The sequence below is a fragment of the Sparus aurata genome, chromosome 7 (genome assembly GCF_900880675.1).
Source record: "Sparus aurata chromosome 7, fSpaAur1.1, whole genome shotgun sequence".
In the NCBI taxonomy this organism is placed as follows: domain Eukaryota; kingdom Metazoa; phylum Chordata; class Actinopteri; order Spariformes; family Sparidae; genus Sparus; species Sparus aurata.
The window spans coordinates 7,042,773-7,068,948 of record NC_044193.1 but is presented as its reverse complement, the minus strand read 5'-3'; the positions used below and the strand labels follow the sequence as shown (position 1 = coordinate 7,068,948).

Here is a 26,176-nt window from a genome sequence, read left to right as displayed (position 1 = left end):
AGGCTTTCAGGTCCTAAACTATTTCTTCACATTCTGTTGATGTTTATGGTTCATTTTTAATGTTTTAAACAAAAATTCTTACATATTGAAGTTTTTGGAAGCCCCAAAATCCCAAATTGTTTTGAAGTAACACCCTCAACTTTCAGCCTAGCAGTTCCAGTGGAGATTTCAGCTTTATAAACTGTGTAAATAACATATCTACATATCAATTTGGGATTCAATCCGGACACCTTGATTACAGTTTTTTTTCTACTTCAGTTGTGCAGTAGAATGATGCGAGGCTGTTTTGCTGTGAAGCTCCAGAAATGTTCTGGGGCCTTAAAAAACTTCACCTTATTTTCCATCATTGAGCAGGTAATGACCTACTTTTCATTTTTGTGTGAACTTAACCTTTAAGGTAATGCTTCATAATCGTTCATGAGAGTTACTGCGGAGGACGTATTCAATGAAACAAGGACAATCGTGACGTATATGGTTATTATTTATTGCTACTTTTTAAGGATACAAAAATAGCAGGAAACAAACTTTTTTTTTTTTTAAAGGAGGCGCAAATTGTAGTAGACGCAAGATGAGACAAAATACATGAAAACTATCAACACTGAAAAATAAAATAAGACAGTATTAATAACCTCTTCATGACCAAAGATTTCTTTAAGGATTGTAAAATAATAATAACAAATGCATAGACAAAAAATATAACCTATTAGGTAATGTATTGTAATTCCCTTCAGTTCTCCATTGTAATAAAACATGAAATATGTGATGATAGCTATAACATTGTGTATATTAAAAGCACTAGAGACATGTAAAAACATAGATAAACAACAAACTGTTTCTATATTAGTCTACTCAAACTTAACGGTAAAACATGGACAATCACACTTTGTGTCTATTATTTACAGAAAAGGGGGAAAAAAACTATTTCATATAGATTACATTCAAGAAATGTCAAATGCACTTGTGCTGTACTGGCTCGATGAGAAATATCATTAAGAGATTAGTATTGGCTTGACTGATAACACAAAATAAAATCAACTCTTGAGATTCAGTCGTATGTTTTAAAGGTCTATCGTGTGTTTGCTTCATTTGCAACATTTTTCTCTTAACGATCAAACAAAATGGCACTTTTGATATAATCCAATTCAGGCAGTGAAATATCACAACATTACAAAAATACCTCTTTAAACTACTTTCTTTTCAGTGAAGTGAGCTGTGTTAGCACTTAAGTTATGCACACTGTACTTTTTCCCTATTGTGCTTACGGTATGTTTAAAGCATAATGACAGGTATAGAAAATTAAACGTGTGCTCTTTACATCAGCAAGCATGAAGCTTCTGCATAGGCAGGCATTTAGCTCTGAGTATACTGATTGTCGTTATGGACGGACTACAAAAAAAAAAAAAAAAAAAACTATACACACATCAATACACACAACATAAGCTTTGGCATATTTTTGTTTTTGACTGTGGACGCAGCCACAGATTTAATAATCAGCTTTAAGAGCGAAACATATAAAACAGAGATTAAACAAAGCAAAACGACATCCTTTCAATTTGAGTGTACAAAATCTCTTACTTCTGCTTGCATGAGCCAAACTTCCGATACATTTTTAAATAATCTTTAAATGCAAGACTGACGAGAAAAAAAAAAATCAAATAGAGCATCATCAGAAATCATTTAAAAATGCAGACCCACGCTATCGCTGCAGCATCACAGGCCCCCGTGACGCCACTCTGGCATCATCACCTGAATATAAGGCAATATATATTTTATTTTATGAATATAAAATGGTACATTATTCACATGACTCAAATATTATATATATATGTAAAAAAAAAAGTAATAACATTGACCCCCTGTTATTGAAAACAGTGCATATTAGGAGGCGTCACAATAGTTCATTTGTATGTGATTAAGGCAGTCGCTTTAGATTAGAGGACTGTGCTTAAAGATGAGATGATCAGCATGTAAAGCTTAGGACGATCTTTTCATTGTAAAACTGCATATGAACAAACACACAGACATGACATGTGCAAGAAGAATTATACAAGGATATGGCAAGCTTTTTGGCCAAGACGAATATTTAATAAATTGTATTTGGGCTGTTGATTTAGCTATTTTTTTTCTTCAATTCGAAATTTCACACACTTGAAAACGGTCGTATGCTACAGAACCATCATTCAACTCGTGTGAGTTTATTGCCTAGGCAGCACGGCAAATTCAATACTAGGGAACACATGTATCCCTGTTCTTATAATCTTTTTAACAAGACAAACTTGAATCCGAACTTCAACTAGAAAGGAAAGTCGAAACAATAAGGCACATTCCCCTGGTGTTTCTCATCGTTTTGTTGGAAACCTGCTGGGTGCTGACGTTAAGGCTCGAACAAGTTGTGTTTATTGCAGGAAAGCATCCAAAGCAAACACAGCAGCTGGGAGCTGATATTTCTGTATCTGTACGGCAGGGAAAGAAAATGAGGAAGAGAAGGTCTGATTGTTGGCGGATGTGCGTCACCTCTTCGGAAGGTTGAAGTCTGCGTGTTTGTGTGTGTGTGTGTGTGTGTCTGTCTGTGTGTCTCAGGGTTGGATGGGAGGGGGGGTGTTAGCTGTTGTCATTTCCTGCTGGGGTCCCTCGTCTATGTCTGCCCTCTGGCCTGGACACCCGTCAGATCCTTTCTTATGATCTCATTCACTGTAGAGGAAACAAAGAGAGAGATTTTACACAGCGATCAATACGTGTTTCACAATAAAATTCAAAAAGAGTGCAAAGAAACAGAACATTTTCTGATTGTTGATTAAATTACTACATGATTATATTCCCTGAATATCCGCGAACAGAGAGGGGTTGCGGTCCGATTGACATTTCAGATTGAAAGCTGCATTAATGTCAGGTAACCACTAGAGGTAGAGCTACACGAGAGCCTCTGAGCGAGCACTTCCTGTTGCTGGGATGATTACAAGTGTGTGTATACACATCAACAGGAGAGGAAGGGGGGTTGAAATGGAAACTTTCAGTGTCATGTTTCTAAAAATAGAATCACTATGCGCGAGGGGGGGAATAACACCTGTGTCACGCATTGAAAACAAAATTAAATATTGAATATCTAAAAATGATTGCATTAACGCTCTTTGTGTCCGCCCACATGTGAGTATTTGAAGCTTTGTTGCGTACGTCCTGATAAGATAACCACTGACATCCAAGCAGCACGAGGAAGTGAAAGTATCTGCGACTGTGTCAGGCTGTTAACCTTTTGTTTAAACGCCGTCAAAAGTCACACTGTCAACAGGTAGTTCTGCAGAAAGCAGGAAGGAATGGCGAGAATGTGTAACATGTCATCCCTCCAGATATGCCACACCGTCTGTGTTGAGCTCTGATGTTTATGTGGGAGCTCGGGCCTGGAAGCCGACTGTGTGTCTGTCTGTGTACACTGGCACTTGGAGACTTTATAGGCTGGTGCCACTGCTTCCATCGAGCCTCGGGGAACTCATTAGGGCCGATGAGTAATGTAAGTATTTCAAAGTGGGCCAAAAAAGCTCTTTGCCTGTAACCAGGCCATTACTGGGCATATCATGTCTGTGAATTTGTAACCATGGAGATGGGCTGCACATTGAGATTGGGTTTTCAACTAATGTTAAAAAAAAATACATGTTAAAAGCTGAGAATCAGCAGAGATGGTTCATTCATCTTGCAAAAATATATAGTTGAAATATATTTGTTGTGCCATACTGCTGTGGGCTTCAATAGTTCAACATTTTCAGAATCATACCTATTGTTTTTTTGTTGAGTTAGATTAGCAGAGTAGCGGCAGAGTAGATTGGTTTAGAATAAGGGGAAATCAGCTAGCTTGATTAACAAAGATTAAAAACATTAAAAATGACATTAAAATGCCTTTTCATTTTCAACAAACAAGTAATGATGTGATAATTTAGAGGCTTTTGAAGTGTTTGAAGGCTTTAATTTGTAACCTATGGACAGCCAGGCTAGCCTTTTCCCCTGCTTCCAGTCTTTATGCTAAGCTAATCAGCTGCTGGCTGCAGCCTCATATGCAAAAGACAAATATAAGCGTGGCATCGATCTTCTCATCTACTTTAAATCTTTTTAACTCTTATTAGAAGGCTGAGAACTATCCCCTTAAACCTAACAGGCAAAACAGCTAGCTTGGCTCTGTGTAAAGTTAAAAACATCTGCTTCTTTTTGTTGTAGCCTACAATTTTTTCATAAAGAAACAACCAAGAATGATGATATGTCAATTAGGGAGCTTTAAAATTGCTGGTAGGCTAATTAACTAACCTCTGAACAAAGCAAGATCAGCTGTTTCCCCCCCATTTACAATCTTTATGCCAAACAGGAGTAAGCTAACTGGCTGCTGGCTGTAGTCTCATATTCAACAGCCGAACGTGAGAGTGGTATAGATCTTCTCGTCTACTTTAACTCTTGCCAAGAAGGTTAATAAGTGAAATTATTACCTTAAACTTAACAGGGGAAACAGCTATCCAGAGTTGGTGAACATCTGGACAGAACCAGGCTACATGTAGCCGTTTCCCCCGGTTTCCCGCCTTTAAGCGAAACCTAGCTAACTTTCAGCCTAACTTTGAGAGAGTTATGGCCTTATCATCTTCTTTTACAAGTGACTGTGAGGTAAATAAGTAGCACAAATTATTCCCTTTAATTCAACAGAACAAATGAAGGATAAAAAAAAAAAACAAGATAATAAGAAGGTTCACAACTGAAAAAAACACCAGCTGCACAAAATGCCTGCTGCTACTTTGCGCCGCCTTATTATAGAGATGGAGGAACTTTATTGAGTTGGCTTGTGTTGGCTCTATTTAGAGCCTTGATTTACATATTGGCGTGACAAAGGGTGCATCTATTATGGCACATAGAATGAAATTGGAAACCATCTCACCCACACAACAGCACCTCTGAACAGCTCGCCACAGGACTATAAAAAAAGAAGTAGCTGACACGAGGTGATGGCAGGCGCTATTCTCAATGAAGATTAGCAGTCAGGAGGTGCGAATAATAGCAATGCAATCATCTGAAATGATGAGGCAGCACAAAACGAGGATCTACCGTCCAACAAGCCGATCTTTGTCTCTCGTCTGGTCTCTCCCGCTGCCTCTCTTTTTTTTTTTTTTTTGATCGCTTGCAGATGTGAAAAAGAAACAAGCGCTCAACACTGAGCACATTTTATGGCCGGGTGCAGCATCTGAGAGCTGCAGAAAAACTGCAGGAGCGGCCAAACTGGGTGCTCTGCTGTCGTCACAACGTCAGCATCCCTGTTTATTTTAGTCTGTAGTGGAATTCCCTCTGACACCTAATGCCTTAAAGAAACTTTCATCTCCCCAGCAGCGCCGCGGGATTTTTTCCCTGAGCATAAAACAAGCTCAGAGGAGCAGCAGGAGCGCCGCAGTGGGGCAACATACAGTGGGGCTTTACTGAGTCTGATGAAGGGTTGGCATGGACCCGCTATTTGAGTCTGGCCCGGGGAACACTCGGGCCAGTCTGTTCAATAGGTGAGTGTCTGGCTCCCGAGTTCTGCACCAATGAGCGGCACTGTTTGCCGACGATGGGTGAGACACCCTGTACAGTAGCTGACTCAGTCGCTGCACGCTGCCTGCTGAGAGCTGGAATGTGTGTGTTTGTGTGTCTGCAAGCATTTGCATGTTAATACAGAGTATGTGTTTGCGTTGCGGACGGGTGTACAGTGTGGTCACCGGCTTGCACGTGACCGGAGAGATTTTTTTTTAGAGGAGCGGGTTGAGCGATTGTATTGACAACACGACGCTAAAAAAACCAGGGTGAAAAGAGAAAGTAGCGCAAGTGGACTGACAGCTAACCACCGGCTTAACCACAGATCCAGCGCAGAGTTCAACCAACGATCACACAACACGACGTGTACAGTCAATTGTTACTGTTATTGTTCCCTCTCTTTGTACTTGAAATTCAGGAGATTTCTTTCTAGAATGATTCCGGTGGAAGAAATAAAGGATCAATCCAATCACTGTGTCTCTGTTGCTTAAACTGTTCAACTGAAGCAACACTGAAGCTTCAAGTTGGACTTTTTTTTGTACAAAGTCACTTCTTGTGCTGCTGTCCCTCCACCACAGACCAGAAACAGTCACTGGAAACACAAAGAGGGAATTTCACACTGGGAATTTTCTGCTGAAGTCTCATACAATTACATTTGTAGCCAATGAGCAGCAGTGTTCTGGTCGGTCTGTCTGTTGGTTGGTTGTTTGTTCGGTCCACCGCTTAGGATCAGACTGAAATACCAACAACGATTATAAAAACTGAGAGCCAATCATTTTGTTCTTTCCTTCAGATATTCATACTGGGTGAAATCTAAGGACTTTGGTGATCCTGCGACTTTTCCTCGAGTCTGTGGTTTTGAGGGGACTGTCTTGACAACTCTAGTGTTGTACGTATTGTATGAACTGTCACAACATTTGGGACGTGCACCAAATGGTTGAATCGTGATAACTTCAGTTTAGTTGGTTAGTCAGCTGCTGTAAGTGTTGTCGTCGTCCTTTTTGGTAGTTGACGCCATCACAGCGAGCTCTATCAGAAGCTCACCCCGATCTGTCACTGCAGGGTTATGCTCGGTAAACGGGAGGCTCCTGCTCTCTACGGTTCACCAGCAGAACGAACCTTGATGGAGTTCTCTGTCCTGATTGGGCAAAGTGTGCAGGGATACCAGAACAATGTGATTTCTCTTTTACTGCAGGAGCAGCGGGAGGAGAGACACGGGTTGCTGACCAAACCTCTGTAAACAATGATTACTGTCGGAATATAGAGCAATTTAACACTTACTACAAAAAACACTTACAGCAGCTTTAACTAACGACATTCTCGAGCCTTGGCTGTAACGTCTGTCTGGTGCCAATTAGCTAATGTTAACACACTAAATGAAGGTGGTAAACAGCGGGAACACTGTGGCGTCTTAGTATAAGCGTGGTAGCATTCACTTCAAAGCACCGCTGCAGCCTCAAACGGCCGCCGGCGCGGCTGCAGACTCTGGTTGTATAGCACGAGCACTGTTGTTGCTTCTGGGGGAGATGTCTTCACGTTGCGGTGTGAAAGAGCAATAACAGTGACTGATCGTTTCATGTGAGCAGCGTTTTGGAGTATGTGTGAAGACAATAATGTCAAACCAAGGGGTACTTTAGGTGTTTTTTGCCATCAAGAGTGTGTGGAAAAACTAGATGAAATCGCTGGTGAACAAACTTGCCGAAACTCTGTAAATTAAAAAACGAGGAAAGTGTCGTCAAGCAGCCGCCATGTGCTCATCACCGCACTCGCAGCAGCCGTCTGGATACGGCTGAGTTGTGTATTTGATCAAGCCCTTCAAATGGATGGAAGTGAGCTGAGACTAATGCGCGTCCAGCAGGCTGTTGCTGTGTGCTTTATCTCTCCGGCCTCGATCTCTACCTGCTGGAACAATTTCACCTGCTCCACTGCCTCTGGGCTTTATTCCACACCCACTAAATCTGTCGCTCTCGGCCTTTGTAGGCCGTGCCATCAGCTCTTTCACCATTTTCCCAAATCATGTGGCAACGCAGCGATCTATGCCAGATATTCTTGACCCAGCAGGTTTTTTTCAGTGAAGTAAATAAACAACAAATCAGCAGACACTTTGTCTGAGAACCGACCGGAGTTGTGGGAACTTGGAGAAACAATGCCCCCCCCCCCCCTGCGTAGGAGGGCTCATGAGCCAGGTTTTGGTACAACATGAAAATACCTGACATTCATTTCAACACTCTTCATAAAGTTGACACAGTTCAGGAGCCTCAGAGATGTGGCAGTTGTTCGACCACAAGACTGTGACGATACCAGGATGTGGCTGCACCCTCTCTCCAAAAATGACTACAGGCTGAAACACGTCTCGATGAGTAATGTTGACAATCTCACTTCGGTGTCGATCGTCCCAACTTAAATGATTGTTTTGTGGTCAGGTCTGAACCTCCAACACCTTTGCAGACAAACACAGGGGGACTTTTTTTTTTTTTTGACCACGCTTATCTTTCTCACCCTTTGTGCAGAAAAATATTTTGAATATCGGGAAGTCCCCCCACGTTTTTTCCTCTTTGGTTGATGCGAGTGGGCGGATTATCACCTGTAGGAGTGATAAGCAAGGGGCACACCAACCAGATGCGTGATAAATAAGGTTACATGATATCAAATAGAAACATTTGAATCCCCCGCAGTTCTCGGGACAGAAAAGACGGCAATTGGAAAGAGGCAGTCGCTAATTCTGCAATTTGTTTTTTATGAGATTTCCAGGAGAAAGTTAATTGAAGCTATTTGCATAAAAACAACTCAAATTGAACAAAGATGCAGAGGCACCTTTGGAAGCTGACTGGCCATCATCATCCCTTTATGTGGATGGGAGGATCAAACAGGAGGCTCAGTTTGACTGCTCCTCCGACTCCTTGTTAATTCACCGGCTCACAGCCCTGTTGCTGTTTACTGCGGAGGGAAACCCTGCAAGCCCCGTCCAAAAAACACAAATTCCACTGCTGGCCCTTTTTTTTTTTTTTTTCTCTTCGTTTCATTTTTTCCATTGAAAAACACACACAGAACACAGCCCCTTCCCTTTTCCTGCAAACTACCCCTCCGCCCTCCCGCTATCTTACAGGGATCAGGCTGGATTTCTGGAGAGGAGCAGCTGCGAATAAGAATTCCTTGTGCCAGATTGGCAGAATCCCGTGGTCGGAAAAAGGACTAATCCTCTGGTGGGTTCCCCCCGCAGAATCGGGGGGCGTAAGGCCAAGGAGAAGCCCCGGCCAACTATAACAAACAAAGAGGCTTTCCCCAGCTCTCCCAGGCAGCCCGTTCCACTGTTTGACAATGGTTGCCATGGAGGTTGTTTTTCACTTCATAACAGTGTCAACATGTCCCGGCGGCCGGGAGAGTGACACTTTTTTCGCCCTCCCTCGCCGCCTTCAATGCGAGAGAGAAAAAGAGCTCATTTCCTGACGTGCGGCGGTGCCAGACGTACCCACGCCACCGGCGGCACGAACCGTGTTGAAGACGGCCTCGGAGCGCCTTTAAAACCTCACCTGACCGACGCCGACGCAAGCACAGAAAAACACTGGACACACGCTGCAAGACATAATATAGTTTGAATAACCTTTAGCTCCGAGTTGAGGACGCGGTTCACCCTCGTGCCTGCTGCTGGATGTGGCCTGACATTAATTCTGTCAGAGGGTAATGGGGTTGACAAGCATAAGTATAAACATATGACTCATAATCCCTGTTATTTCCACCTCGAGTGGAACATAACTACACCTCCTGGCGAGGAATTGTTTTAACAGCGTGCGCCCCGCTCTGTTGGCTTTGTTCAAAGAGGGACACTATGGCACATACATCAAACCGGGGTGTGCGCAAAAGGGAGATGGAGCAGATACGGTAAATATCCATGAATTGTTCTGAGGAAGATTCGCATCTGGGTCGGCGTTTCTTATCATCCATCTCGTTTGCGAAAGGGATTTTCACACATTCGTCACTCGTCTTCCTGCCTTCTTTCACCCCGGCAGATGAGATAAAAAACAGCGGTCGCACCGAGCCAATACTTTCACGGCTGATTATTTTCACAATTCATCTGTTTAATCTATAACACAATGCTTCAAACTGCTTCCTGTTTCCAACCTGAACTCAAAGAACTCTTTATCTAGCGGCAGAGATGACAAATAAAGCAGCCAAATCCTCACGTTTAAGAAGCTCGGCCAGCAAATTTGACTTTTTTTTCTTGACATTACGTCTGAGACGATAAGTCGATTGTCAGGAACACTTACTGACAAAAACACACACTACGAATGACACACCAAGCGATCCCACTCACTCAGAGTATAAAAGCATTAACTTACACTCACCATCATCTAGGTAGGCCTGGTCCAAGTTCTCCTCCTTGACCGTCACCCTCCTCTGTCCGTCTCCCGGAGCCTCCATCTGCCCCGTGCCAGGCGGAGCTCGGCCTTTCTGCTGCCCCTTCTGCGTGTACGGCTGCTGCTGGATCACGGTGGGATAGTGCTGAGGGTGGGTCACCGCTGCCTGAGCCTGCGGGGGCGTGGGCGAGTGGGCGGCGGCGGCTGCCTGGGGAGAGTAGCCGTCGCAGTAGATGATCTGCTGGCTATCAGGCTGCTGGGGAGCGGTGAGGGCTTGGGGGTCTCCCGCTCGAAGCAGGTGGTTGGTGGGGGAGAACTGGATGATGGAAGGGTGCTGGCCCGCGACGATGGGACCTAGAGACTGGGCCGGGGAGCCGGTGTGGACCAGGACAGACCGGTGCGGGTCGGCTATTATCCCTCCAGCCTGCTGATAAAGGCCGGGGCTGCCGCTCAGACTCTTGCCCCCGCGGGAGTACATGATGGCCGGGCTCTGCTGCTGGAAACGCGCGTCTTGGTTTGGAAGGCTGGAGCTGAGGCGCTGGCAGGAGGCCATGCCGGAGACCAGGCCGTTGTCTGGATGGAGGACGCCGCGTTGGTTATGGTAGTAGGAATGAGGGGACAAGCCCAAGATCTGGGGCATGGCGAAACCCATGTGGTCTGCTTCGTACTCGTCTATAGGCTCGGTCTTAATGGATGGAGCTGTGAGAAGAGGAAGTCAAAGAGGAAGGCTGTGAACATCCGAGAGGTACTGACAGGGGAGCAGTACGTGCTTTGAAGGAACAAAAACCGCAAAAACATGTCATGTCTTTCCTCTTATTTGTAGTGCTATTTATCCATCTAGTGACTTATGATGCGAGTTGCCAAGTTTTGGAGTTTTGGAGTCTGCCGTCTCTCCAATATAATGGGACTAGACGGCAATCAGCTCCTGGTGCTCGAAAAAAATACATCTGAAAAAATCAACAGCGTGTCTTTTTCCAGAAATCATGACTCAGATGTTGAGGACGCTGACGCTTAAATCCCGTCCCGAGCATCGAGCTGGTCGCAACGAGCTCTGCGGATTATTATTGGGTAGCCGGACCGTGATTTCTGGAAAGAGCCATTGCTTGTTGAGTTTTTTTTTTTATTTTTTTATTTGATTTTCGGGTGAGCTGTCCCTTCAGGAGTAATTTGCGACTAAGATTTTCCGCCACAGCGACACGGCTCCTCAGTGTGACCATGTCGCTTGCAAATGCATCCAAAAACTGGGACTTGACATGTCCATTGGTCGGAACCAGCGCGCCTGAGATTTGGAGGTTTATTCTGTAAACGCCTGAGATTAGCTCTTATTTTCTTGTTGTATGTGATCTAAATGAAGACAAAACCCTGGATATCATTTATGACTGTCATCTAATCACTTTTGCAGACAGACACCATAGTATGACGCAACTCAAAGAGGCTGAGCAGCATTCTTACCTGCCAGCGGTGTGAAGGTGAAGTGCTGGGGCTGGCTGCGCTTCCTCTTGCCGTTGATGACGTAGAAGTTGACTTTGACGGGATGGCAGACGGACGTGTCTCTGTAGGACGGCACCTCCACGAACAGCATGCTCTACAAGACGGAGAGAGGGTTTTTCTTTGAACTGTGCTTCTGCATCGCGGCGGGCTGACGCGTTTGGCGTGATTTACGAGGATCCAACTGCAAAAGTGTTTAGGAACACATGTGTCTAATACGTACCGGTTGGCTCTTATCTTTGTCCACCGTTGCCTCCATTTCCCAGATTTGCTGCCCATCTAGAGAGGGAGGCAAAAGAGCGAAAGTGAAAACTTAATCCTAAACAATTTGGTAATTAACTGTGCGGTAAAGAAAGTACAGCTGATGGTTTCAAGATGTCGCAGGCTGTGGGATCATTCTGCAACGCCTTTAGGCTTTAAATTAGGAAAAACTGAATCCTGGAAATGGCTTTACGTCCGAGGTCTGTGTGTTTTCAAAGCATTTCACTCCACCGCCTCCGATACAGGTTATATACTGCGGATCAGCAGCCACCGCGGTGCCTCTCTGGCAGCATGTCTTCTGTTTGATTTCAAATTTAAAAGCATGTAGATAGTATCGCTTTTAAAAACCACTTCCTCCTCCACCCCCCCCCCCAGGGATACCTTTCGGGCTGAGATGAATGTGTGTGGGCTTTAACTCCGAACTACTCCGTTAATGAGAGACACCTGTCCGCTCGACACGCTGTCAGAAACACAACATCAGCAGGGACGCGACGAGACGCGAGCGTTTGCACCGCTCCACGTCCACAACGCTATGATTTATGTCACGTTACATCACACTTCATCCGATTACATCCGAGCTGCCAGCGAGATGGAAAAGCAAGGAAAACCAAAAGGGGTTGTTAATGTAAACTCCACATGCCCCAACACATGATCCGACATGTGCTGCAGTCCAGTTGTTTGAATGTTACTGTAGGTGGGAAACCCTCTGTCAAATTGCAAACACATGGCTGGAATGAGTCAGCAGGAGGAAGGGGGATTCCACGCATCTCGCCAACTTCTTTTTTTTTTTTTTCTCTTCTTCTAAACTTTATTTTTATGATCAGCTCTCTCCACGTCTCCTACGAAAAAACGTGATGACCGCTGCTTTCTTGGCGTTTGTGTTTGTTTGCGTTCTGTTGCAACTCTCAGGGATACCCCGATTCTTGTTCTCCCCTCTGGAGATAATTGTGTGCGGGGGTGGAAAGGAGGAGGAGGAGGAGGAGGAGAGGGGAGGGGGAGAGAGAGAGAACCTAAGCAGGCTTGACTTGGCCGGGGGAAGCTTTCCTAGCCTCTGCAACAACCCTCCCTGTCCGAGCACAAGAGCCAGGGGAGCTCCAGCCAGAGGCAGCTGTCTCGCATTCGGAGGGATTTCACAGCTGCACCGGTCCAGAACTTTGTGTCATACAGAAACTCTCCAAAACAATGGCAATCCCTCTCGGTAAGATTTCTTTTTCCGTCTGTGTCTTACTATCCATTACTGCGCTGTGTCGTAACACAGAGGCAGGGAACCCCGGAGAAGCAAGAAAAAAAAAAAAAAAAAAGGAAAGCAGCTGGGGCACGCCGGTCCAAGATTTAGCTGAGGTAGCCTGTGGAGTGCCTGCGTTTAAAAAGCCCCGCACTCAGCAGTGGAGTCGGTGAGTCATGATATCAGGTGAACATAAAGTATTTTAACATAACTGTCCTCCACATAGACCCTAAAAGAAGCAGCATGAGGAAAACCATGTCGGGACTATCAGCCGGTGATAAACACAAACCGACCCTTCAACAGTTCCTCCACATAAATCCACAACAACACATCCCAGAAAAAGACTCATGTGCCACTATTCTGACAGATATTTCAATTCAATTTTAGTGGGAATTTTTCGAATTTTCACTTGAAAAAGTAGAAAAATGATGATTACTTTACATGAATACATCATAATATTTGCTGGAGTCTCTACCAAACATCTTGGGTTTGTTGTTGTTTGTTCTCCATATTGCAATTTTTCTTATTTATCAAATTTTTTTATAATATTTTTGATAAATTGTTCAGTCAGAGAGAGGGAAACCCAGGATTTAAGTAACAGTAGGGTGACTGCACTCTGAGATGAGACATAAAGACATCAAATTGTCCCAATCGGGATAAAATATCTGTTTCTTCCTCCACACTTCAAGAGAAGACTGGAAAGAACTGAAATGACATCAATCACTTCTACTAATGTTACATAATAAAAAGGGGAAAACTGGATTACACAACAATGGAGAGATATAAAAATAACCCCTGTCATTCAATCCAGATGCATTCAAAGGGTGACTCCACCAATTTTTACACGTGAGTGTGTGCTTACAGGTCTTGGGGGGAGTACTACTGCATATATGTAGCCTTTTTTGGCTCCAGATGAAGCTGCATGTAATCTGATAACTTGCCTCCAGGGATGTCACTCAGTGGCAAATTTGAATTGTGGGTAATGTAGGCATCAGGTTATAAAAAGCAGTCCAATGGTCCAGCATCGCACCCCTGTTACACTGCTGGACTCGTGATGGAAAGTTTATGAACAAACGATCAAAATAATGCCTTTTTATTCAACGCATTTGTCCTCCTATTAAAAATCTGGAGCATACATTACCCACAATGCAACTTTGCCACCGAGTGACATCACTGGAGGCAGTTTATCAGATCACATGCAGCTTCCTCTGGAAGCCACAAAACCGTCATGCTACTTTTTCCACTCGTGCAGTGTAAACACACTTCAACGTGTAGAATTGGTGGCGTTACCCTTTAAGTGTCATGAAACAAGCTTTCGTGTGAAACACAGAACTACTAATCACACAACAAAAGGCCAATCTGAGTCACGATAAGACATCATGGAAGTCAGTGAGGAAGAAAAAGGGCAGAAGGAAGTGAAGCCGCGGCGTTATCATCTGGATCATGCAAATAACTCATGAGGCTCCATCCATACGGCGATGGCGGTGAAGTGTGAACGCTGCCAACTTGTTATACAGACACGATCTCGCTTATGAGTCATGACGTGTCACCCCATTGTGTAATAGCAGAACTAACATGCAGAGACAATAAAGATTTCATAGATTCAGTTACAGCTTTGTTTTCTGGGTAGTGTACGTCACTACGGTTCACCTGAATGTGGCCGGTAAAAAAAAAACAAACCCTGGTGTGAAAATGACTCTACAAGATGTGACTGGATGCCACTCACTCACCCTGGTTTTTCTCCAGGAAAATGACCTTGGAATCGGAGCTGAAGTTCTGCCCGGTCAGGATCATCTGCTGGCCTCCCAGAACAGAGCAGCTGTCCATGTCCTGCTTCTCCACCATGGGAAGCTCGTGTGCCGATCGCTGGGCTGCCGGGACACAAAGAGAGAGACGGGCGAATCGTTACATTCACAGTCGCACGCACGCAAAATGTTGCTGCTCGTCCACAAATCACTGCGTCGCTCCGGACCCACATGCATCTAAGGATGTCTTGGACCAGCCGGCTGTTGAACACCCTCCTAATTGATTTTTAGACAAGCCTTGACTCTGACTTTTGAAAATTGTATCTCTTGCATCACTTGCCTGTAATCTTGCACGTTTCAAATTGTTAATCTTTTACCTTTGTTGTCTTTTTAAAAACGGCCCTGACGAACGCTATTATGAAATAAACTATTGAAATAAAGTTGCTTCGTCTGGCCATTTTAGCACATAAACCCACATAATGTTGAAACGATCAGGCAGTTCATCGTTGATCGGCCAAAACAAGGCAGTTTCTTGACATTTCCTAGACTGAACAAATTAACAAACAAACCAAAAAGGTTATCTGCAGAATAATCCATGACGAGAATACCTGCAAGCTGCGGTGAAAAACAAGCACAGTAACGCTTTTGTAATTGATTTCCCACAAGTGAACGACTGCCAGTTACCAAGAAGTGACAAGTGCTTTACAATAAAGATTTGATGCTGAGTCATCCGACGCTTTCAGTTCCGAAGAGCAGCGGCATGAATCTGTGAAATCACAACGTAATAGGAGGTACAAAGAGAAGCTGCACATACAGTGAGGAACTGTACGGGAAGGAAGAAAATAGGAAGAATAGCTAACAGTCTGATGCAATCTGTTATGTCAGACTGCAATGAATCTCCCCCAGTGTACGTGAGGCTTAAAATGTTTGTCGCGGAGACTCGAGTTTAAATTCAAGCCAAGATCCCAAAGTGTCCGCAGACACTTAACTTTAAAGTCTTTTAAGACCTTTTCAGGTTCACCAATTTTAAGTAGCTTTTTATGTAGGATTACGGTTATTAGAGTGAGTCAGGTTAATTCACATTTTGCTGACGTTTATGTGCAAGTGAAAAGTGAAAAGACAGTGAGAGGTTCAGTCGATTTAAAGATCTGTGACACCAGAAAATGAACAGCTTGACTTATTTTGACAGAAGAAATCGAATTGAGAAATGAAATTGTATTCAATATTTGTTGCAACTGAGACCTCGCAGATTCAAATTTCCAAAGTTAAATAACTTTTACGACATTTTAAGGCTTTTTTTAGGATTTAACCCTGAAAACATTTCCACTTGATGAAATAGTAAATAAAGGTTTGGATGTTTGACTCAACATTTCATTCGAGGGAGATTTAGAAAAAGCTCATGCAGAATATAAAGAACACCGAAAAAGAGGAAAACTGTATTTCAATTGATAAATGTCTTTCAGTTTTGTAGACACACTAATGATCAGTTTATGTGTAAAGTGTTACTCTACAGTCACTGAGGCGCCCTGAGGTGTGAACAAACAACCTCCCGACCCGTGAGCAGGTTTGTTCGCCCTAGTTCACCGCGAGAGGAGAAAACAAAGTGGATGACACCAGCGCGAGCCCTGCCTCCTCAAACACACCACGGCTGACGCTGTCTGCTCACCGACACGCCTGACAGATGTAACGCAGGCGTCACCACGAGCAACTTTCACGCCTGATTGTTTTTTTTTCACCGACGGCAACTTTTCAGAGGTTCGCCTCCGACAGAGACGGACAGGTACTAGCTATTGTCCTGCCCCTCTCTCTGATCGGAAAGCAGATGTGGAACGGCAGTTATAAAATTATGTTCTGCGTCATGAATCTTTTATAATGACAGGAGCAGATTGCAAGCAGACGGCGTCACGCTGATATGGCGAATGTTACGTTTTGATCAGGGCGTTGGTCGAAGCTATATAAAGGGCCTGCTTGTTTGAGTTTTGATTACGCCAGGTGCTTTAATAACACTGTGTACACATGCACTGATGTACCCAAACACAGACTTTACTACTGCGCACACACAAACAGGTACACAGACACTGTGACAGGCTGCGGACGCCCACTGGATGGAAGCCCGGGATGCATAAAGACATCTTTGTGCGCAGGACTCGGGACTATCAGCCCGGATCCAAACTCATTTGAATGCAGGTTCCTCTTTTTTATGATGTTTGTTTTGTGTAAAGTTTTGTTACCTGATGAAAACATCAGCAGTTAGACCTCAAACAGGAAGCAGCATAAACCAAAACCATCAAAATATATATATATATTTAAATAGCCTTAAAAGCATAACATACTGTGTGTGTGTGTGTGTGTGTGTGTGTGTGTGTGTGTGTGATGTGCAGCTGCTTACAGCACTCGATGGGATGCGAGGCCACTTGGAGAGAGACGTACTGTCCTCCGGGCTGAGGTATGTGCACACGAAACACAAGACGAACGCGGGTGTTTTTCCGACCGACGTCCGTCTCGCCCTTCCTCAGCTCAATGTCGGCGTTCCTGAGCTTCAGGATCCCGGCGCAGTCGATTCTGCAAGAACATGTGAGAAAGGTTAACAAAAGAAAATGTTCCTATATGTAAGAATTGGCCACACTCCTAACAAATAGGGGGCAGCACATCACCAGAGGGACCACTGACTGCTTCTATCTGTAGCTGCCATTAGCTTGTTAGCTCAGTTAGCGGTGCAGCTAGCACTCCTATAAGCTGACTCTTCCTGGACTGGGAGCTCGGAGCACAGCTGGTGTCGGTTACTGTCAGAACAACGTGTCTAGGGGCTAGCTAGTTAGCATGCTAACCTCAGAAGCAATCTGTGCAACACACCACTTAGACGACAGAGCTTCACTGTAAACTGTAAAGGTTTACTTTACATTAAAAAAATCGAGTCAACTGTCTTAAAATTACCAAGTAATAGAATAATATTTTTAAGTTGTTAAAGTTTTTCAGCTCTTACAACTTAAATTTGGTAGATCGATTTCCTCGACTTTCTTTAAGTCAGATCACCTCGTCAGATTTTACAGTGTGTTGTTTCTTCATATTCCGTTAATCATTTTAGGTAATTTTTTAATACAATTCTTACATTATGTGCCATTAACAGTCTAGCTGAAGAGGCAAAGACGTTAAGTCGTTCAGAAATCAAATGCACGTCATCGTATCCTCACATTGCTTTCATGTTGTTCTTGGGCTCCAGGGGGATCTCGAGCACTTTGGTGCCGTGGATGACCTTCTCGTAGCTGGTGGTCGTGACCGTCTTGCCGGTGATGCGGTGGACTTGGTAAAAGGCGTGGGGCTTGAGGATGCGCTCGTCGGCCGTACCAATGAAGATCTGCAGGCCGAGCGGCTCCTTGCCTCTGTAGCCGTGTAGCTGCAGACGGAAAAAAGCAGAAGAAAAAGTCAGTATTTCAGGAGATGAAACAGAACGAAACAGCTCGAAGGAAATGTCTGTGTGACTTTAAATGAGTTGTTACAGCCGGGAGGATTAGTCAGTTGTGAGTCCAATGAGCTGAATAGAAAGAAAATCAAATGCAAACTGTTTTAATTATCTAATAATCGTTTCGGTCATTTGCCGGTTCCAGTTTCTTAATGAGTTTGTGAGGATGTGCTGATTTTCTTTGTCGCATATGACAGTGAATGAAAAATCTTTGGGTTTTGGATGAGGGGGTGCAACTAATGATCATTTTCATTGTCGAATTTATCTTGAATTAATTAGTTGTTTGGTCAATAAAATGCCAGAAAATGGTGGGAAATGTCCATCAGTGTCTCCCAAAGCCCAAGATGATGTCCTGAAGATGTCTTGTTTTGTTCATAACCAAAGATTGATCGAAAAGACCTTTAAAAGACTGATCAGTTAATCGTTAGAATAAGTGGTGGTTTAATCGAGAGTGAAAACAATGGCCGGTGTGTTCCTCTTACAGCTGCTTGTTCTAACTCTGCCTTTCCAGTTGCTGTTTCCCTTGAAGCGGGCTAATCAGTGTCAGGCCCACGTGTGAAAAGCACGAGTCCTCCTTCTGCAGCCTTGAACACAAACTGGCAGAGAGCTCAGAGCCCACGAGCCACTTCTGTCATAACTAGATGAAAAGATTCAGCGGGGGTCCTTGTCTTTAACTGAAGGAACTGAAACTGCCATAAACACCCAGACAGGCTATTTTAATATCCTGCTTCAGATGGGTGACGCCATGAACTGGAGACAGAAAGGCAGTGAGGGCGATGTTACCCTTAACCTGAGAGTGCCTCCTGAGGAAACCTGCAAAAACCACAAAGCATCAACTTGCATCTAAATGCTGTTTTAGTGCAAACAGTGTAGTGCATAACCTTTGTCACACAATTTAACCATGGGCTGGTTGCAGAATGACGGCGCGAACACCGCAGGGACCATGGCACCTTTTTTTTTTGACTCACTTTCTTTTCTCACTACTGAAAACGCCACAGCAGTCGGTCTGACTGCCACCAAAACAAGGCTGTCAAAATAAAACTAAGCAACAATTTTTTTTTATGAAACAAGCATTTAAGTTTAAGACATACAATGTGTTTGGGGTTTCAGCCTTTCCTCTATTGTGTTATGAAAAGTTCTGCAAAGTGAAAAAGCCAAAGGTCCAACAAGATACTGCTCTGTCTGACACGCCTGGTTTGGTGTCGAGCCTTTACTTCTGTAACTTTTGTCCGTTGCTATGTAACAGGCGTTATATAAATATATATATGTATTCATTACAAAATATATTCACTCCAGGCAGTCAGCAGACATTCAGTTACTACTGCGGTAGAGGTGATTTTTTAGATCACACTACTTTGCTCGGCATGACCCGCCCTACTCTGATTGGCTACATCTTGCCGGTTAGGTAACGCACATATGCGACCCTCAGCAAAGATTAAATAGGGGTGAGATGTCTTACTCTGTTGCTAAAACAAAGTGTTGAAGACACAGTTTAAAAAGGGATGCTGCAGCATATGAGAAAATGATCATTAAATTATGTAAACCTATTGTACTAGGACCCCAAAATAAAAGTATGAACCTGGAAATAAGTTTAAAATGACCTCTTTAAATCTGCTATGTTATCGTCTTATTAAGAGTTAAAAAGCACTATATTCCAGCAGTATTCACTGAGTGTTTGGTCAGTCACAGATGTCTTTCCTCTCCAGGAGACATTTTTGGGTATGCCTGCCCATTTTATTCAATCAGGACGATGTATTCTACAAACTCTACTGCTCAGGGAACAGACAGATCCTCCTGTTCTGGTACCAACATCTGCAATGGCAGAAGACGGAAAAAGCTACCAATTTCAGCACTCCTGGTGACGGCTTTTACTACCAAAGAGGCCGAGCTGAGAAAAATGCTGTAGAGGTGATTTTTTAGATCACACTACCTTGCTCTGCATGACCCGCCCTACTCTGCCTCTGATTGGCTACATCCTGCCCATTAGGTAATGCGCATGTGTAACTCTCACCAAAGATTGAATAGAGGTGAGATGTCTCACTCTGTAGCTAAAACAAAGCGTTCAAGACACAGTGAGCATATGAGAAAAAAATAAATGATTTTGAAAATTATAGTATGGAAACCTGTTCTACTAGAACCCCCAATAAAAGTATGAACCTGGAAATAAGTTTAAAATGACCTCTTTAAATCTGCTATAAGTGTTATCGTCTTATTACGAGTTGAACAGCACTATATTACAACAGTAATCTCTGAGTATTTGGTCAGTCACCCATGTCTCTCCTCTTTTGGGTATGCCTGCCCATTTTGTCCAATCGGGACGATGTATTCTACAAACTCTACTGCTCAGGGAACAGGCAGATCCTCCTGTTCTGGTACGAACACCTGCAACGGCGGAAGAGGGAAAGTTACCAATTTCAGTGCTCCTCGTGACAGCTTTTACTACCAAAGAGGCCAAGCACAGAAACATGTTTACGAAAGGGAATGATGCATCGATCCTGATGAAGAAGTCATGTGTATTTAGGTGGCTGGTATCTATGAATGAGTACAAAAGGTGACTGTTGGGCCTTGGTGGAGGTGTGCACTCTACTGAGTGCCATTCTAGTGGAGACAGGGATGTTTTTATCACTGTGAGTCAGTTACCTTAACAGAGTGTTGGGTTTGTATTGTGACACCTATTCTGAACTTCTTATATCTTGTCTTGAAAAAATACCCAATATCATAATTAACACTCTGAAAAATGAGCTGAAACTAACATGAACTGCAAACAAATATGAAAATAAAAGTAATAATAGAAAACAAAACTGTATTAACTAACTAAATACTGAGTTTATTAAAAATCGGTGATGCTGAAGAGCTGCCGGTGATATTTTTCCCTCCTGTGTCCGACTCTTTCTTTTCATGGCGGGCAGAAAAACTCTGTGCAACACGCTGGATGTAACTGACAAACTGCTGGATGTGAGCAGAAACTATGGCAACATGAACGAGCACGCTGGCTCCATATCCAGGTAGCTGACACACACAAACACACACACACACACACACACACTCACACACACATACGCAGAGTGAAACAGAGGAAGCTGACAGCAAACACTCAACGGACCATGTGAGCAGTCGGCCGGTTGTCATGGCAGTGGCAGGAGCAGTGAGTCATGACAGAGAGCAGTGTAGGAAAAGTGGGAAGGAGAGAGGAAGAAGGAAAAACAGAGAGCGACGGAGGAGACGAGGGAGGGAAAGGCGAGGTGAGGGAGTGCAGCCGTGGCTACCCAGGCCTGACCATCTGATTGGCCCGGCAAACCAGGCAGAACCGACCTCAGGGTGAGGCCTTTGGAGAGGCGGGCAGAAAATGGAAAAGATGCGGAGGGAAGCTTTCTTTCCAACAAGTCCTTACTATCACCGACAAAAAAACAGCCAGAACAACACAAAGGAGGGGAAGCCGGATCTGTCCACGCTACAACCAGCTGCAACTGTGTCACGGCTCATTTCAGCTCGCTGTGTTTCAGTTCCACATTGTGACTGTCAGAGGGAACAACAGCAAACTTTTTTTTTTTTTTGCTGTTCTGCAATCATCTCAACCACAAGCACTATTAAAAAGTTCTTTTTTTTTCTTTTTTTTTTACCACATGTCTAGAGAGTATTTCGACACTTAAAGTCGGCTTCCTAATACGAGACCCACACAGTCAACAAACCAGTGCGTAAGAGGAAGTCGGGGACGGCTCGAACACAGATCTGTTTGTGTGGTTAAAACCATGGGGGCACAACAGCAGACTATATTAAGCTGGGAGGCACAGAGAAAAATCAGAGAGCCTGTGTTGCTCACTGACCTGAGTTCAGTTCCGAGGGCCGTCATGAGGCTGCCCGGTGGTTACGGTGTGTCATATGTCTGGGGTTAGGGGAGGAAGGATTTATGATTTGCTTCAGAAGGGCGACAAAAGGGAAAGGTGCCATGAGAGCGGCCGGGACGAGAGTCATTTTCATAGAGCTCGCCCGCGGCTGAAACGCCACCACCGAGTGCATAATGAGTAGGAAATACCATTACACGCAAGCCCTCCTGTCGGCACCGCCCCCAGGCTCCCGAACTGGACGGCTGATTGAATGAACAAACCTGACAACATGCCTTCAGACGGGACAACATGCACTTTTGAATTGCAGGAGAAGCCGTCTAATTTTACAAGATAACGTATTCAACAAATGAAAATTCTGACCAGATAATGGAGTTGGAAGTGAACTGAGCAACATAATGTGTTATAAATGTATTATTGGTGCACCTAAATGAAAAAGCCAGGCGCATAAGTGCAACCAGTGTGATAAGTTTGCAGCCCTGTGTTTAATATCTATATCAATAATATCAATATGTTACTCAGCCCTAATTTAAGTGATGTCAAACTCTGCACACTGAAACTCGTTCTTGGTCGTACCTGCACAACAGGATGTCCTCCTGTGGGCGCTTTGACTGCACCTCGGCTCCCCTCTGTCTCATAGTGAGCCCTGTGATGCGGTTTGGGCTGCACCTCGATGTGGAGCTCGTACTGGTCTGTGCGGGTGGGGATCGGCCATTCCAGGGGAGGGAGAGAGGCCACGGGGATGCTACAGAACAGGAAGGACACAGGGAAGGATAAAAATGATTGAGCTCGTTTAAGTCACACTGTTAGAAGAAGATGTGTGTTTATATTTTGTGTGGTACGTGTTAGCCATGAGCACCAAGTCTGACGGCTGATTTACCTGCAGATGCTGGAGACCAGCGGCTTGGACCAGATCGGGGGGATAACAAAGAAAGGCTCTGCAGCAGGTTTGGTTTTTATGTCCTGCTCGCAGGACACCAAGTAGTTTCCTTCTACGTGGTTTTCTGGGTACAGAGTGTAAACCTGGTTGGTCGTCTTGACTATTTTAGTGGGCACCAGGCCTGGCTGACCAGAGCCAAACCCATTCATGGCATCAGCGAGGCTGCTGTGTGTATAGTGGGCACCTATGTTGTGATCCTCATGGCCGCTGTGAGGGGAGGGACTGCGGGAGCGGTGCCCGGGGACTAGGCCTGGATTCCTGTACATGTCGTAGGTGCGTTTGCCCTGTGGGGAGGTGGAGCGGGAGCCAGGTCTGGGGGAGGGCGAGCGGGGCCCCAGGCAGCCGTCCTCAGCTAGGCTGGTGCCAGGAGAGGTGCCCGGGGAGGTGCGAGGGGAGCCAGTGTGGATGTTCTGTAATCTGGGGCAGAGGTCTCCGGGGTTCTGGCCGTTGCTGGGGGACACGCAGGGAGACGCCCAGGGGGAGTAACTCTCCGAGTGCCAGCTGGTGGAGGAGTTGCTGCTGGCGGGGCTCAGGCACTGGGGCTCACGGTAGGCGAGGTTGTCATGGCCAGGCACGGTGAGGGTGGGTCTGGGGCTAATGTTCAGGTGGTGGTTCTGCAGGGAGTCATGGGTGTAGTGCTCACGGGAGGGGGTGATCTCGATCCTCGGGCTCAGGGCCAGGCCTGCAGGTCGGGTACCGTCCAGGTAGTTTCTGGCCTCCTGGTTCTCATATCCCGCGAGAACCTCGGCGCTGTGTCCACCGTAGGACGGGCTGCAGGACTTGATGCCGTACGGGGAGGCCTCCTCGAGGGGGAAAGCCTGCTCAGACTCGGGGCTGAGGACTTTGTGGGATGCGAGGTTGGGGTCATCTGCAGGAGAGGTAGGACGAGACACCATCACAAAACACACAGTGGGAAAGTGTTGCTACAGCTACAGACATGTGACAGATCGCTTCACCTGCAGGAGGAGATGTTGCTGTTTTTAAATTTCATTCAACATTAACTCAACTTTTCGAATCAAACACACATCTGCCGGCTGAGCTTTTTTTTCCTCTCACATGGCTGTTCACATGTCGCAACCCTCATCATAAGCCTGTCAAATGTACTTCCTGTTTTGCCCAGCGTTTTCATTCACACAAGTAAAACTCAAGAGACCAGTTATTAACTTTCAGCCAAAAGAGAGAGACAGGAGTCCAACTCAGGCTGCCGAAAACAAAACCCAGAAAACCCATCCGGACCAACCTGGATCTCCCCCCGCAAAGTCGCTGCAGGGTGTCCCATATTCAAACAAGTACTCAAACTCCAAATCGTCATCGGGGCAGTTGATTTGAGTGAGCTCTTCCTCCAAATCTCTCTCGTCGTAAAAAGAGGTCATCTGTCTTAAAAGGTTAGTTTTCCCAAAACGACTCCCTCAGCGACGCGGGGACGCGACGGACGTGCTGCGGCGCTGGCTGGCGTGGATTCTCGGGGAGGGAAGAACCTGATCGAGTGTCAACTGATGCATCGGTGAGCTGCAGAGAGGTGAAGCGCACAAGTTTCCTGTTTGAGCTCCCCGCAGTTATTTTTAAAGATGAAGGCGGGACTTTGTTTTTTTTTTGTTTTTTTCGCACTGAATGCAGAATATTCGCCTCTCTGTGTCTGATCACGCCTCCGCTCTTCGTTGATGTGTCGAAGATAAAATGAGGGTGGAAAAAAAAAAAAAAAAAAGACGCTAAAGTGCGGCTCGGATGTGATGAACCAGCTGCCGCGCTCAGACAGATCACCGGGGAGGGCTGGTGGCGGTCTGCAGCCTGGTGCTGCCCCCGGGTGTCTGACATGTTGCACTGACACAGCAGGGTGCTGCCGGGGCCCATCACCGGCTCAACAACTGCCTGACAGACCGACAGAACAGGTTTGTAGCGCTGCCATGTCATTACGCACAGGTTGGGTAAGGAGTGGACACGTAACAATCCATCATGTTAGTGGACTGGGTTTCATAAAAGGAATCAATGAGCCAGCGTGTGGATCCACTCTCTCTCTTTCTCTCTCTTTTTTTTTTTTTTTTTTTTTTTACAATTCATAAATTACGCACAGGCTCCGGAGGGAATCCCCAGATTTACGCACGACGCAGCGCAGACACAGGGCGTTCCTCACCGCCTTACACCAAGTGGGACAGAGCTGTATATATGCTCAGTCAGCAAAACAAACACTCCGACATCATGGAGAACTTTCCATTTTTGTGGTGTACGAAATCTAAATTTAACGAGAGCATATTTTTGGACATGCGACCCAAATGATCAAAACACCAGCGGGAACAACGAATATGCCATATCAGAAAGGTCATAAATATGAGAAACAAGAAACAAGTAAATACATTTGCAACAATCTGGATGTTTGTATGAGCCTGGCTGGAGACGACCTGGGTCCTAATCTTAATTACAGTCACACGCAACATACAGAAAATAGCAAAATATCCAAAATATTTCACAGTGTCATCTCTAAAATGTGATTAAAACTCATATAAACCTTCTTTTTTTTAGTAACATCTAAAGCATATCTCTTTATTGCGCCTTTAAAAATAAAATATAAAGTATTTCGGTCGTAAATACTACACTGACACGCTGCAGTATTTAATTGGCTCCTTGTTTCCCTCCTCAAATATCTCCGAGACACGCGTCAGTCCGTCAGTCAGAGCGCAGCAGCGCGCCGCTTCCCAAACATCCCCCCGACACGTTAACACGGACGAGCCGACACATGACATCACAGACATTAAACACTGCAGGGACTAACACAACTCTATCAATCAATTGAAAAGACAAATGGGTTGATTACCAGATAATCACAACACTTCAGCAGTACCTTGATCCATCGACCTCATGGTGTGGTACTGTGCCAGCCTCCAAGTCTCTCTAAACATCTGGAGAGAAAAAAGTGAAAAACTAAAGTAAAAAAAAAAAAAAAAAAAAAAATCACTTTCCGCCAATAATCATAGCAGAAAAAAACTCTCTTTGGTTGAAAAAAGAGACGAAATAAAAGAAAAAGTTTCTGTACAAGTTCAGAAAACTCGAAGCGGCGACACGGCAGCAGCGCGCAAACTCCTCTTTCTGGTCAAAAAACACATGCAGCCGCACCAGCTTCAGCAGCGGGTCTGGTATGAAGTCCCCCTTCCTAGAGCTCTATAAGGATTACTTGAGTATCAAGAGCGGCTTCCTTCCCCGCTCTGGGTGTTTATAATGGTCCAATGCTGTAAAATAACGGGATTCCCTCAGTGTTTCCTCCTGTTTGTGCGCCTTTGCCATGGAAACCTGGAGCGGGTCCATGTCGGAGACTCAGGGCTTTCCTGCAAAGCCC

General features: G+C 44.9%; 1 protein-coding gene and 1 long non-coding RNA gene across 4 annotated transcripts; one reads left to right on the top strand and one right to left on the bottom strand.

Annotated features, from left to right (window-relative positions):
- Positions 1-463: 463 nt before the first annotated feature.
- On the bottom strand, positions 464-25,743 carry nfatc2a (nuclear factor of activated T cells 2a). 3 transcript variants are annotated; one of them, XM_030424357.1, is made up of 10 exons: positions 25,685-25,743; positions 22,789-23,716; positions 22,485-22,653; positions 17,798-18,000; positions 16,996-17,168; positions 14,592-14,732; positions 11,599-11,654; positions 11,340-11,472; positions 9,870-10,586; positions 464-2,691 (listed from the first exon to the last, which is right to left on the bottom strand). In XM_030424357.1, the coding sequence occupies exons 1-10, from the start codon at positions 25,740-25,742 to the stop codon at positions 2,636-2,638; spliced, it is 2,634 nt and encodes an 877-aa protein (XP_030280217.1). In that variant the 5' UTR covers position 25,743; the 3' UTR covers positions 464-2,635. The 3 variants fall into 3 exon arrangements, with proteins under 3 accessions (XP_030280217.1, XP_030280215.1, XP_030280216.1); XM_030424355.1 differs by lacking the exon at positions 25,685-25,743 and adding an exon at positions 24,089-24,504; XM_030424356.1 differs by lacking the exon at positions 25,685-25,743 and adding an exon at positions 24,089-24,504 and having other exon boundaries at positions 9,876-10,586.
- LOC115585742 (uncharacterized) lies at positions 12,665-15,046 on the top strand. Its single transcript, XR_003984760.1, has 2 exons — positions 12,665-12,834; positions 14,608-15,046. It is a non-coding gene; the product is annotated as an uncharacterized LOC115585742 (long non-coding RNA).
- Positions 25,744-26,176: the final 433 nt, after the last annotated feature.

Coding starts and splice junctions, on each gene's coding strand:
- nfatc2a (XM_030424355.1), bottom strand. CDS start 24,221: ATGACCTCTTTTTACGACGAGAGAGATTTGGAGGAAGAGCTCACTCAA. Junction 18,001..22,484: donor GAGGACATCCTGTTGTGCAG/GTACGACCAAGA, acceptor TTCCGTCTGCAG/CTACACGGCTACAGAGGCAA. Junction 11,655..14,591: donor TTTCCTGGAGAAAAACCAGG/GTGAGTGAGTGG, acceptor CTCCCTCTCTAG/ATGGGCAGCAAATCTGGGAA.